The 13,965-nt window shown below is 48.4% G+C and overlaps 1 protein-coding gene across 1 annotated transcript; it reads right to left on the reverse strand.

The window, feature by feature from the left end:
* Positions 1-3,467: 3,467 nt before the first annotated feature.
* Positions 3,468-13,241, reverse strand: LOC118086115 (mast cell protease 4-like). Its single transcript, XM_060275428.1, has 5 exons — positions 13,088-13,241; positions 11,653-11,800; positions 10,439-10,580; positions 6,724-6,978; positions 3,468-3,846 (listed from the first exon to the last, which is right to left on the reverse strand). Exons 1-5 carry the CDS (start codon positions 13,152-13,154, stop codon positions 3,709-3,711), a joined length of 750 nt encoding a protein of 249 aa, XP_060131411.1. The 5' UTR covers positions 13,155-13,241; the 3' UTR covers positions 3,468-3,708.
* Between the last annotated feature and the right edge of the window lie 724 nt (positions 13,242-13,965).

The raw sequence follows: 13,965 nt of genomic DNA on the forward strand, positions 1-13,965 counted from the left end.
CGGTTCTGTTTTCGTTTGAGCCTTTTACAGTGTAGAAAAGGTACTGTACATGGCGAATACGGTATTTGTTCTAGAATGGTGAAAAGAATAAACCGCTAGACTCTATGGAGGCTATAGTATGCATGAAATCAGCTAGGCATGGTAACTGTGTATAATCTAGAAATATTTTGCACAGATGGAAGAGGATATTAGGAGACATTTCATGAATAGGAGAATTAGTTAAAGTCTTAATAAAGAAAGATGTCAAAAATGGTTATATGTCATCACATGATATTGTGATGAGGGCTGATCTGAAGAACAAAATTGTTTTGATTGGTTCAGGATGATGGTATTGAGTTGCAACTGTTAAGATTGCTATGATCCTTTGATTGGTGAACAGAATCTGGAAGTGTATGTTTTTGGATGTGGTTCTTTACAGCCTCCTCCTTATCACAGAATTCTAGAGTTGGAAGGGGGCCCCAGGGTCATCTAGTCCAACCCCCTGCAATGCAGGAATCTTTTGCCTGAACCCACAACCCTCTACCATGTCAAGGGGCTGTCAGAGGAGCAGATTCACCAACAGGTCAGAAGGGAGACTCAGAGACTCAAAGTAAAGTTAGCTGTTTTATTCAGGAAATTAGGTATACAGCAGAGATCACTTGCTGCCTCCTTGAAGGCACTGCCAAGACTGGCTTGGGGAACCTCTTCCTCCTCCTAGCCCTCCTCTTCTGTACGTCTTCCAAGCAGATGCAAACTCTGGCAGGGAGGAGGGTCTCCCTCCTTGGGCTTGTCTAGCTTTCTGTTCAGCTACATGTAAAGATCTGTACAGATCGTGAAGCTGAGGCTCCAATACTTTGGCCACCTCATGAGAAGAGAAGAATCCTTGGAAAAGACCTTGATGTTGGGAAAGATGGAGGGCACAAGGAGAAGGGGACGACAGAGGACGAGATGGTTGGACAGTGTTCTCGAAGCTACGAACATGAGTTTGACCAAACTGTGGAAGGCAGTGGAAGACAGGAGTGCCTGGCGTGCTATGGTCCATGGGGTCACGAAGAGTCGGACACGACTAAACGACTAAACAACAACAACAAAGATCTGTGTAGCCTCGCACCCAGCTCCCTGCCTCTGCAGTGGCGTAGCAAGGGGGGGCGATGGGGGCGGGTCACCCCAGGTGCTACCCTGGAGGGGAGGTGACTCTCGGTGCCCCCCCCCCACTGGGGAACGTTTTTTAAATTTTCTGTTGCATGAGATTTTTCAACTGTTCTTATATGTTCTTTCAATGCTGATTTCATATCTGAAGACGGTTTTGTTCTGTAAGCTCTAGGGTTTGTTTGTTTTTTTGCAATTAATGTTTTACACTTTTCACCAGAGCCAGAGCTAGAGCCGCGTGGGGGCGGGTGACAAAAGAAAATCGCACCGGGTACCACCTGGGCTTGCTACGCCTCTGTGCCTCTGTCTCTTTTTGTTCTCTCAAGACTCCTGTTTCTTTCGCTCCCAGCTCCCTCCCTCCCTCCCTCCCTCTGGCCATAGCTGCCAAGTTATCCCTTTTTTAAGGGAAATTCCCCTTGCTGAATAGGCTTCCTCGTGAGAAAAGGGAAAACTTGGCAGCTATGCCTCTGGCCTGTCTTCTGTGTCCCCCCCTCCCCCCCTGGGTCTGAGCCTTCTTTCTTGGTTGAAGCCTCCGGCCACTCTTCGCCTTCCAGCCAGTCCTTGACACCCCAGCGTTTCGGTTCACATATTATTTAAAAAAACATGCTTTTGGTAAATTCACCTTTAAATGAGAACTGACTCAAATGTCTCCCTCCTCCCTATTCAGGAGTAAGTTCCGCTGACTTCAGTGGGCCTTGCACCCAGGTAACTGCATTGAGGCTTGTGACCTGAGGCACATAAAAGGTCATGTATGAATGGCGGAGAATTTGCTTTGTGTGCAAAAAGTCCCGGATTTAATCCCCAGCATCTCCAGGTCTGGTGTAGCTGAAATCCTAGAAGGTTGCTGCCAGTCAGTGTGGGCAATACTGAACTAGATTGGTTGAGTTGAATGTATGTTAGCTTCCCATTTTTATTTCATTTAACAAGATACTACTTAATCCAAAGACCTATGAACCGTTGATGCAATTTACTCCCATTCACATAAGCTCTTACTAAATAGGTTTGTGTTTAAATCAGGCCCCTTTCATCCAGAACCATGAGGACTGGAATCCTTATTTTTAAGAGGAAGGCTAGATCTCAGTGGTAGAGCATCTGCTAGGGTTAATTGTAAACCTGAATGCCTGAAGCAGTGGCATAGCTGCCAAGTTTTCCCTTTTCTCGCGAGGAAGCCTATTCAGCATAAGGGAAAATCCCTTAAAAAAAGGGATAACTTGGCAGCTATGAGCAGTGGCAATAATGCACCAAAACCCATTACATTAGGCAAAATTGCGGAGTGATATCCTTGTTTTAAAACTAAAACAACTTAGATTATGCATTATTTATGTAATCTTTTTCTTTTTGCAATTTCTATGTAATTTTTGTTTTCTGTTGTAAATCTACGTAATGCAAATTGAAGATATATCTGTATAAACCTATTTTTAACCAATAAAGTTTATTTTAAAATTAAAAAAAAACTAAAACAACTTAAAGGTAAAGGGACCCCTGACCATCAGGTCCAGCCGTGACCGACTCTGGGGTTGTGGTGCTCATCTCGCGTTATTGGCCAAGGAAGCCGGCGTTACAGCTTCCAGGTCATGTGGCCAGCATGACAAAGCCGCTTCTGGCGAATCAGAGCAGCACATGGAGACTCCATTTACCTTCCCGCCGGAGCGGTACCTATTTATCTACTTGCACTTTGACGTGCTTTCGAACTGCTAGGTTGGCAGGAGCTGGGACCGAGCAACGGGAGCTCTCCCCGTCGCGGGGATTCGAACTGCTGACCTTCTGATCAGCAAGCCCTAGGCTCAGTGGTTTAACCCACAGCGCCACCCGTGTCCCGGAGTAGACCTGGGAGTAGACTCAGAGTAGACCCATTTAAATAAAGTATAAGTAAGTATAAGAATACTAAGTATACCCAGTCCTTTGATTCCAATGGGTATAGTTAAAATGGAATTAACCCATCATTTCTCATTGACTGGCTGGTTGCAAAGAATAATTAGGAATTATTAGGAATTAGGAATAATTCAGAATTATTAGGAGCTCACCCCGTCGCGGGGATTCGAACCACCAACCTTCTGATAGGCAAGCCCTAGCCTCTGTGGTTTAACCCGACATTTGATGCTTCTGTGAATATTGGTGGTTGTTTCTTGGGTAAATAAAGGGAAACAAGAAAACATTTGTCCCCACCCCACAAAATACGGAGAACTGACTTGAAATAGGAAGAAATGAGAAACTGGCATTGCCAGGTTCACCCATGCCTGCTCTCGAGTAGACATGCCTAGGATTGTGCTGCGAGGTGTCAGAGGTTTTGGGAATGCGGGGTCAGTGGGACGAGCAAAGGGGAGGCAGGGCGTCAGAAGTTTGCAATGAAGTTTGTTTATTTCAGGAAACAATAAAGCAACAGTAAGCACTAGCGGTACAAAAGAAGGCAGAGGTTTCTCTGGGGAAAGCCGTGATCAATCCACAGGAAGAGGGGTTGCCTGTGCACCTGACTTCACAATGACCAAGTGTGTCTCTCATCGTATCTGACTCTCTCTAGCAGGGGCAGGAAGAATCCATCTGGGAACAAGAAGCTGCTGGCTGCTTTTCTCCTCGCTGGCCTCACTCTTCCTTCATTGTCTCTTTGATCCATGGGAGGTAGGCAGCGACACGCGTGTAAACTGATGGCGGGATTTGGAAGCCATAGGAGACTATTCCATGGGCGACTCCATTGCAGACCAGGGCACTCCCGGAATCCCCCTGAGCATTGAATTGCGGGGTTGGAGAGAGAGGGAGAGAGAAACTTGACTTTTTTCGCAATATTATTCACCATTGCATTTCTATCCCGCCCATAGCTGCCAAGTACCCCGTTTTCTCTGGGAAAACCCCGATTTTACTTACCTTTTCCCGGTGGTCCCCCATATCACTTCGTCTCCCATTTTCCTCCGTTATTTTCTCCTGCCGGCGGCCATTTTTTTCTTTCCGATTTGCCCTTCTATGGGCACAAAAAATGGCTGCCGCCGGCTTCAAAAGTCACATCTACGCATGTCCGGAAGTGCATAGACGCGACTTCCGGTGTCGGCGGCGGCCATTTTTGGTGCCCATAGATGGGTGGAGCGACACCGGAAGTTGCGTCGACACACTTCCTGACATGCGTACAAGCGACTTTCGAAGCTGGCGGCGGCCATTTTTGGTGCCCATAGAAGGGCAAAGTTACACCGGAAGTTACGTCGACGCAACTTCCGGTGTCACACGGCTGCCGGTCCCGGATTCTGCAGTCCGGGACTTGGAAAGTAAGATCCCGCCTTTCCTACAAGGAGTTCCAGGCAGTTGACACAACACTCCCCTCACAACCACCCTGCAAGGTAGGTCGGGCCGAGAGCTGGAGTGACTGTCCCAAAGTCATCCAGTGAGTTTCATGGGCAGGTGTCAGGCTGCTGCCAGCAACTCCTGGCTGGTTGCTCAGGAAAGTACAAAGACTAGTGAGGGTTTCTTACCACCTGCTTTTTATCTAGTATTTACAGAGAGGGCTATAGAACCCAGCCTCTGGGATAATGGCCGTCTCCCGAGTGAATCTCCACTCCCCCGTCTCTCCCACTTCCTCATTTGTCTCTCCTATGGGTGCTGCTAAGGGCCCTCTGTCTTTGAGCTCTTTGCTCTCCTACTTTCAAGGCTTGCCGGGTTCTGGGAGAGGGGGGTCTGGAATGCTTTCTAAAGACACGGTGTCCGTCAGCTGTCGCCCCCCCCTGGTGCTTCCTCCTCCTCCTCTCCCGTTATTTCCCAACCTTCCCCCTCATCCGCCTCTGAGCTGTGACCTCCCTCGAACCCCTGATGTAAATCTAAACCCTGGAAGGGTTAAGCTGGGCAGGAGGTCTCCACCATTCCTCCTCTGCCCACTCCCTGACAGCAGGTGGGGATTTGAGTCCTGGTCTCTTGGGTCCCAGTCTGAACTGGAGTCTCCAGGTGTGCCTGCCCACCCCACTCAGGTGGGGGCTTGAACATCTGGGTGGGCAAGAGCACTGATAGTTGATAGCTAGATAGCTAGATAAATGATAGATAGATATAGATAGATAGATGTTAGGTGGCTTGCAAGCTTCATCCTGGCAGAAGCACCTGCAGATTTTTGCATAGGCCAGTGGTGGCCAAACTTGCCCCCCCAGCTGTTTTTGGACTACAACTCCCATCATCCCTAGCTAACAGGACCAGTGGTCAGGGATGATGGGAATTGTAGTCCCAAAACAGCTGGAGGGCCAAGTTTGGCCACCACCAGCATAGACTATTGGGAGGGCATTCCCTCTCCCCCTCTCCCAATTAGCCTCCATCTCTGCAAATTATTGCATAGATTCTCCAAGAGAAGAAGGGGGTGCCCCTGAGTCTCGGTTTTGGGCCCTGAAATCTCAGGGTCTGGGATACTCCTGCCCTGGCAAAGCCAGTAGGCACCACCACAAAGATCGAAAGATAGATCTGGTTCTGCCGGACTGAAACCACTCACATTTAAAGCTCAGTGAATGCACGATTAAAGAATGCACGATTCTTCCAAAGAATCCTGGGACCTGCTGAGTGCCCTTCTCAGACCATTGATTTCCAGCCCCCTCCACAAACTGCACTTCCCAGGATTCTGCGGGAGAAGTTGTGTGCATGTGACTGGTAATCTGTCATGGAAGAACAACACAATCCGTTTTAAAACTTTGGCATAAAAGTCTTCTGAAAGATCACAGAAGGAAGGAAAGTGGAGACATTTTTTTTTAGAGTTGGGGCATTTTTTGTGTGAATTGCAAGAAGCAGAAAAACCCCACTAATGTGGACTGATCCTTGCTCTTTTGCCTTGCCCACAACAGGCAATTGTTTAAATTGCCACAGGGATCGCCCAAGTGGCACCCATGGGTGCAATAGTGCTCTTGCGGTCTTCCCGGAGCCTCTGCGTTCTCTCTGTCTTTTCCTCCCTTCAAAAGTATATAGAGCTGAAAGGGGGCAAGAGGGGCCCCTTCCCCACTTCCTCTTTCAACTCTATGGACTTTGCAAGGCTCAGATTAATTCCACCGGAAGGGACCGAAGGTGGGGGCACCAACAGCTCTCACTCAAAGATCCAAAGGAGCCCATGGGCCTAAAAAAAAGAGAGATGTTGGCAGCCTCATAGGTAAAGGTAAAGGGACCCCTGACCATTAGGTCCAGTCGTGACCGACTCTGGGGTTGCGCGCTCATCTCGCATTATTGGCCGAGGGAGCCGGCGTATAACTTCCAGGTCATGTGGCCAGCATGACAAAGCCGCTTCTGGCGAACCAGAGCAGCACATGGAAACGCTGTTTAGCTTCCCACTGTAGCGGTTCCTATTTATCTACTTGCATTTTGATGTGCTTTCGAACTGCTAGGTTGGCAGGAGCTGGGACCAAGCAACGGGAGCTCACCCCGTCACAGGGATTCGAACCGCCGACCTTCTGATCAGCAAGCCCTAGGCTCAGTGGTTTAGCCCACAGCGCCACCTGGGTCCCCACGCAGCCTCATAACTTTTAGTAAATATTTCAAAAAATGGCACCTCTGCATATGTATTAGCATGTGCAATTTTGTAAAATGCATGGGCTTTTGTTCTGCGAAGCTGTCTCCTTGTTTTTGACAAGGACATGCGGGCGCCCTGCTTACATTGCTGACGTCGCAGAGCTTGGCACGGCTGCCGGCACACACCATCCCGTCGGTGAGTTCCGGAAGGAACTGGAGGCACTTCCTGCGGCCAAGGGCGGTGACATTGGTCTCAAAAAGTTTGGGGCTAGCTTCGTATCTCGCATCTATGCGGCCCCATCCAGCCACAAAGCATTTTGTGTCTTTGAGGAGGTCGTTTTCGTTTTCCGGTAATGGGATGACTTGGACGTACTTGTTGATCTTGGCTTCACGGTCGAGCTTTAGGGGAGGAAGGAGGAGAAGAAGAGGATGGTCTGAAATCGGCGGGCTTCCAGAGAGTCATGAGACATCACAGACAGGCCACTGATAGGTCAGGGTCGGGGAGAAACTTTATCCACTTAATGTTTAACGGTGCATTAATCTAATCTGTGCTTTTGGAAATAATGGGTAGTGTCACAGATGGGGTGTTGGCTACTCCCGAGTAAGCACTCCACACATCCTCTGGATTTTCATAGTTTTATTGTGCATGCTATATACAGTGGTGAGATGTCTCAAATCATGTCTGCTCTGCATGGGGCAGAAGCCCACAATGGCGTCTCGTGGGCTCTGACCCCCCTTTTAAGACTCCAAACGCCCCTCCTCCTTGCTCTATGGGTCCTCCGTGGTCCCAAACCAGGCTCCTGAGGTGCCGTTCTCTCTCCTCCCTCCTTTCCAGCCCCTGCTGAAGCTAGCTCCTCCCCTGCTTCCCTGCTACCAACCTGGAGCTGAGCCACCAGGACTCTGCAGAGCCCTGGACCCGTCTTAACCCTTCCTGTTCCTGATTTGAACTCCCAGACTTGCTGCTGCTCTCTCATCTGATGGAAGTAAGCAGAGTGGGCTGCTCTCTGCAAGCCCTCTCTCTTACAGGTAGTGTAGCTAAATTCTAGATTGATAGATTTAAGCAAGTCATGCCCTTTAAATTTTAATATGCCCAACCCAAGACTAAAGTTGGATACAGTGGTACCTTGGTTCTCAAACTTAATCTGTTCCGGAAGTCCATTCCAAAACCAAAACGAAACGTTCCAAAACCAAGGCAGGCTTTCCCATAGAAAGTAATGCAAAATGGATTAATCTGTTCCAGACTTTTAAAAACAACCCCTAAAGCAGCAATTTAACATGCATTTTACTATCTAATGAGACCATTGATCCATAAAATGAAAGCAATCAACAATGTACTGCAGTCACACAATCAATCAATCCATCCGTAGCTGAACTGGGTTCCACACATTCACAAAAAACAAAACAAAAAGAGCCACAGAAACAATACCGCAAAATAAAGAGCAAAAACAGACAGACCTCAGCGAAACACTCAAAATGGAAGCGTGGCACTCAAATCGGAAGCGTTAACACTCCATGTTCGGCTTCCGAAAAAAGTTCGCAAACCGGAACACTTACTTCTGGGTTCGCAGTGATTGGGTTCCAAGTTGTTTGAGAACCAAGGCGTTTGAGAACCAAGGTACCACTGTACAACCCAACTCATTTATCGAAACATGGCCTTCCTTTGAAATCCGTACTTCTCTGAGTTTTGCAGTGCAATTCTCCACGGCTACCGTATATTCCAGAGTATAAGACGACGGGGTGTATAAAACGACCCCCAACTTGTCCAGTTAAAATATAGAGTTTGGGATGTACTTGCCGTATAAGAAATACGACCCGGCGTATAAGACGACCCCTGACTTTGGAGAAGATTTTCCTGGGTTAAAAAGTAGTCTTATACACAGGAATATACAGTAAGTAATGTGCACGTAGAGTGGAAATATGTATATACCAGGGTAAAGTGTGCATATAAATGCATATAATCGTGCAAAAACAAGCCTTATGAGGAATGGTTGAGGGAGTTGGGTATGTTTAGCCTGGAGAAAATAAGACTGAGAGGTGATATGAGAGCCAACTTCAAACAGCTGAAGGGCTGTCACACGAAAAACGGAGCCAGCTTGTTTTCTGCTGCTCCAGAGGGCAGAACCTGAACCGATAGAGTCAAATGACAAGAAAGGAGATTAGGAGGCACTTTCTGGGGGTGAGAGGTGTTCAACAAGGGAACCTGGGAAAGTGGTGGACTCTCCTTCACGGGGCGGGGGCTGAGTTAAAAATAGTTTGGATAGCAGAGGCTCTTTAGCTATGACTCTTGCTTTGCTGGGGGGACTGTCATACAGTGGTTCCGCTCCTTCCTCCTGGGCCGTGTCCAGAAAGTGGTGGTGGGGGATGAGTGTTCAGACCCCTGGGCTCTCACTTTTGGGGTGCCTCAGTGATCCGTTCTCTCCCCCATGCTTTTTAATATCTATATGAAGCCGCTGGGAGAGATATCATCAGGGGGTTTGGGCTGGGTGTTCATCAGTATGCAGATGACACCCAGCTCTACCTCTCTTTCAAATCCGAACCAGTGAAAATGGTGAAGGTACTGTGTGAGTGTCTGGAGGCGGTTGGAGGATGGATGGCGGCTAACGGATTGAGGTTGAATCCTGACAAGACAGAAGTACTGTTCATGGGGGACAGGAGGCGGGCAGGTGTGGGGGACTCCCTGGTCCTGAATGGGGTAACTTTGCCCCTGAAGGACCAGGTGCGCAGAGTGGTAGTCATTTTGGACTCACAGCTGTCCATGGAGGCGCAGATTAATTCTGTGTCCAGGGCAGCTGTCTACCAGCTCCATCTGGTATGCAGGCTGAGACCCTACCTGCCCGCAGACTGTCTCGCCAGAGTGGTGCATGCTCTGGTTATCTCCCAGCTGGATTACTGCAATGTGCTCTACGTGGGGCTACCTTTGAAGGTGACCCAGAAACTGCAATTAATCCAGAATGTGGCAGCTAGACTGGTTACTGGGAGTGGCCGCCGGGACCTGAGAGATCTACATTGGCTCCCAGTACGTTTCCGAGCACAATTCAAAGTGCTGGTGTTGACCTTGAAAGCCCTAAACGGCCTCGGTCCTGTATACCTGAAGGAGCATCTCCACTCCCACCGTTCAGCCCATAGCTGCCAAGTCTCACGTGTTCCCCGGGAAACCCCCACTGGCAGCCCGGATTTAAAAAAAACACCCGTAAATCTCCCGGATTCTTACCGGCCCAGGGAGGCTCCTTCTGCGCATGTTTGGAGTCTCTGGACATGCGCAGAAGCAATTTCTGGCGCTGTGGCCATTTTGGAAATGGGCAGAGCATGCGTATAAGCGACTTCCGGTGCTGCTCTTCCCAGTTCCAAAATGGCCGCAGCGTGACTTCCAGTGCCGATCCTGGATTTTTCAATCTGGGAGTTGGCACCTATGGTTCAGCCCGGACACTGAGATCCAGCACCGAGGACCTTCTGGCGGTTCCCTCATTGCGAAAAGTGAGGTTACAGGGAACCAGACAGAGGGCCTTCTCGGTAGTGGCACCTGCCCTGTGGAATGCCCTTCCAACAGATGTCAAGGAAATAAGCAGCTATCCTATTTTTAAAAGACATCTGAAGGCAGCCCTGTTTAGGGAAGTTTTTTAATATTTAATGCTGTATTGTTTTAATATTCAATTGGGAGCCGCCCAGAGTGGCTGGAGAGACTCAGCCAGATGGGCGGGGTACAAATAATATGTTGTTGTTGTTGTTTTGACTTGACTTGTCATTTTACTTTTCTGTATGTGGATACAAAACACTATTCGCAACCTGAAATTTGACAGTTCCATAAATAATGACATATGCATTTTGAGCGAAAGCACCAGTTTACAATCTTTCTCCATACCTTTAACAAAAGGATGTCGTTGAAAGGGGTTCCACCAACCAACGTATAACCCGGATGCTGATGGTAACTTTCGACTCCAAACACCTGCTGGGTGTTTTCGACGGCCTCCAGGTCATGAGCACCCAGAATGACGGAGATATCTCTTTGAACAAGAAGAGAATCAACAGAAAGCCACAGCCGATTATTCCTGCATAGCAGGGGTTCGACTAGATGACCCCTGAGGTCCCTTCCAATGCCGCTAACCTACAATTATGTGAAATTGTCCAACCAGGTCTGTGGGGTGGCATTCTTATCTCATCTTAGCATTTCTATATCACCCTATTTACCTTCTTTTTATGCTTAGAGAAATTAACTTTAGTATTTGTAAACCGGGATCAAAAATTAACATTACAAAATATTTTAAATCAAATGTTTTCAAATGTTTACAATGTTCTTTCATATACTGTATATACAGTACATACAGTACATTTTTAATTATTTCTATGCAATTTTACACACATCCTACTTATCATAGAATCATAGAGTTGGAAGAGACCACAAGGGCTATCCAGTCCAACCCCCTGCCAAGCAGGAAACACCATCAAAGCATTCTTGACATATGCCTGTCAAGCCTCTGCTTAAATTCCTCCGAAGAAGGAGACTCCACCACACTCCTTGGTAGCAAATTCCACTGCTGAACAGCTCTTACTGTCAGGAAGTTCTTCCTAATGTTTAGGTGGAATCTTCTTTCTTGTAGTTTGAATCCATTGCTCCGTGTCTGCTTCTCTGGAGCAGCAGAAAACAACCTTTCTCCCTCCTCTATATGACATCCTTTAATATATTTGAACATGGCTATCATATCACCCCTTAACCTTCTCTTCTCCAGGCTAAACATACCCAGCTCCCTAAGCCGTTCCTCATAAGGCATCGTTTCCAGGCCTTTGACCATTTTGGTTGCCCTCCTCTGGACATTTTCCAGCTTGTCAGTATCCTTCTTGAATTGTGGTGCCCAGAACTGGACACAGTACTCCAGGTGAGGTCTGACCAGAGCAGAATACAGTGGTACTATTACTTCCCTAGATCTAGATGCTATACTCCTATTGATGCATCCCAGAATACTGATACTTACCCAGTCTGAAAACCTTTTCAATTCCAAAGTCAACTTTTTAGCACCTCTCATTTGGGGAAGTTGAAAGCCTAAAAATTCAAACCCGCCCTGCGTTACCATGACTCACCCATTGCAGTGGGCTGCAGTCAGGACCCACTGACGGGCCACGAGGAACCCCCCGCAAAGAAAACCTCTGTCTCCTTTCAGAGCTGCCGCGTACGTCCTTGTATGTGGCTTGGCTTCACCACCCCCGACGATCCTGCTGCGGAGGCTGCCTGGAAGAGGGAGACCCGAGTCGCCGGTTCCACCACGCCATGAAATGGCGTAAATAGCAGAACCGTCAAGGTAGGACTTGGGGGGAGAAGGGAGTCTGAAGCCCCACTCAGCAGAAGTGGGATTGTCGGCTTGTCTATCCAGCATATCTTTTAAGAATCCTAGCCAGTTGGTGACCCTCGCCATCTCCAGTGGAAGGGAGTTCCACAGTTTTAACTATGTGCTGAGTGAAGAAGTTCTTTTATCTGCCCTGAATCCCTCAGCATTTGCCTTTATTGGGTGTCCACAAGCTCTAGAGTTATGAGACACCAGGGGGGACGGGGACCTTTCTCTATCATCGTTCTACCATCAGCTACCAGATTTTTAGAAGACATCTGAAGGCAGCGCTGTTTAGGGAGGCTTTTAATGTTTAATAGATTACTGTATTATATTTTTCTGTTGGAAGCCGCCCAGAGTGGCTGGGGAAACCCAGCCAGATGGGCGGGGTATAAATCATCATCATCATCATCATCATCATCATCATCATCATCATCATCATCGTTCTGCTTCCCATGTGCCATTTTATACATCTCCATCAAGGCACTTGCCTTTTCTGTAAACTAATAATAATAATAATAATAATAATAATAATAATAATAATAATAATAATAATTTATTATTTATACCCCGCCCATCTGGCCGGGTCTCCCCAGCCACTCTGGGCAGCTTCCAACAGAAGAATAAAACACAAGAATCTATTAAACATTAAAAGCCTCCCTGAACAGGGCTGCCTTCAGATGTCTTCTAAAAGTCTGGTAGTTGTTTTCCTTTTTGACATCTGTTGGGAGGGCGTTCCACAGGGCAGGCGCCACCACCGAGAAGGCCCTCTGCCTAGTTCCCTGCAACTTGGCTTCTCGCAACGAGGGAACCGCCAGAAGGCCCTCGGTGCTGGACCTCAGTGTCCGGGCAGAATGATGGAGGTGGAGACGCTCCTTCAGGTATACTGGACCGAGGCCATTTGGGGCTTTAAAGGTCAGCACCAACACTTTGAATTGTGCTCGGAAACGTCCAAAGTGCAACAACCTTTCCTCATAGGGCAACCCAATGATCATAGAATCACAGAATCCTAGAGTTGGAAGTGACCCCCCCGGGTCCCCTAGTCCAGGAATCTCTACTGAGGCATCCCTGACAGATCATCGCCCAACCTCCGCTTAAAAACCTCCCGTGGAGGAGAGCCCACTGCCTTCTGAGGGAGACTGTTCCACGGTCAAACGGCTCAGGCCATCAGATTGGATGAAGTCGCTACTCACCGCCAGTGTCCAAGTGGGCAGACAAAAGGGCAAAGAGGAAGAAGCAGACTCTCCGTGGCTGCTCCATCCCTCCGCCTCTGAAGTTGACAAAAGGGAACCGGGCTGGCTCTCTACATGGGACACCATGTTTTATAGATTGGCTACCGGCAGTTGGAAACGGTTTTGCACGATCACCTAATCTTCCTCTTCCTTTATCTGCGATCTGAATCCGACAATCATTGGTACAAGAGGCTTATTTCTTGGAAGGGAAGCTCTGAGCAAGATAATAGAGTGGGGCTGAGGTTGGGTCGCTGTGGGGCCCTTGTGACTATCCCCTGGCTACCCACATGTCCCTGACCTTGCCTAACACCCTCCGTCAGTGGTTTGGCTAAACATGTGCCCTTGCTTGCTTGGGTGGAGGATGAAGCGGGTGTCTGAGTGAGTGTCCCAGGGGTGCCCAAGCTTTTTTCAAAGAGGGCCAGATTTGATGAAGTGAACATGCGTGAGGGCCGACCAAAGTTGGTGAGCTTTTTAAAGGATTTGACCCCAATAAATAAACTGCCACAGGGGCCGGATAAAACAGGCTGCCCCTCCCCCCATGGACTTTGGACATGTGGGTCTACGAACTACCCTACTGAGCAAAAGTAGAATTTGCATTTGTTGCTCCGCCCACTTTTGCCTCAGGCCCTGCCCACCCCTGGGATGTGGCCCTCGGAAGGCTGCCCCGAATGCAGACTTCTCAGCATAGGCTGCCAAGTCTCGGGTTTCCCCCGGGAAACCCCCGTTTTTAAAGCAGTTTCCCGCTGTCATCCCGAATGGTGAAATATCCCGTAACCCCCCTGGATTTCTTCCGGTGCCGCTCTGCCCATGTCTGGGCACCGGAAATTGGGCAGCGCCGG

Source organism: Zootoca vivipara, chromosome 6, assembly GCF_963506605.1.
Source record: "Zootoca vivipara chromosome 6, rZooViv1.1, whole genome shotgun sequence".
Taxonomy (NCBI): domain Eukaryota; kingdom Metazoa; phylum Chordata; class Lepidosauria; order Squamata; family Lacertidae; genus Zootoca; species Zootoca vivipara.

Coding starts and splice junctions, on each gene's coding strand:
- LOC118086115 (XM_060275428.1), bottom strand. CDS start 13,154: ATGGAGCAGCCACGGAGAGTCTGCTTCTTCCTCTTTGCCCTTTTGTCT. Junction 11,801..13,087: donor TGCCCACTTGGACACTGGCG/GTGAGTAGCGAC, acceptor TCCCTCTTCCAG/GCAGCCTCCGCAGCAGGATC. Junction 3,847..6,723: donor AGCTCTGCGACGTCAGCAAT/GTAAGCAGGGCG, acceptor TTCAATGCTCAG/GGGGATTCCGGGAGTGCCCT.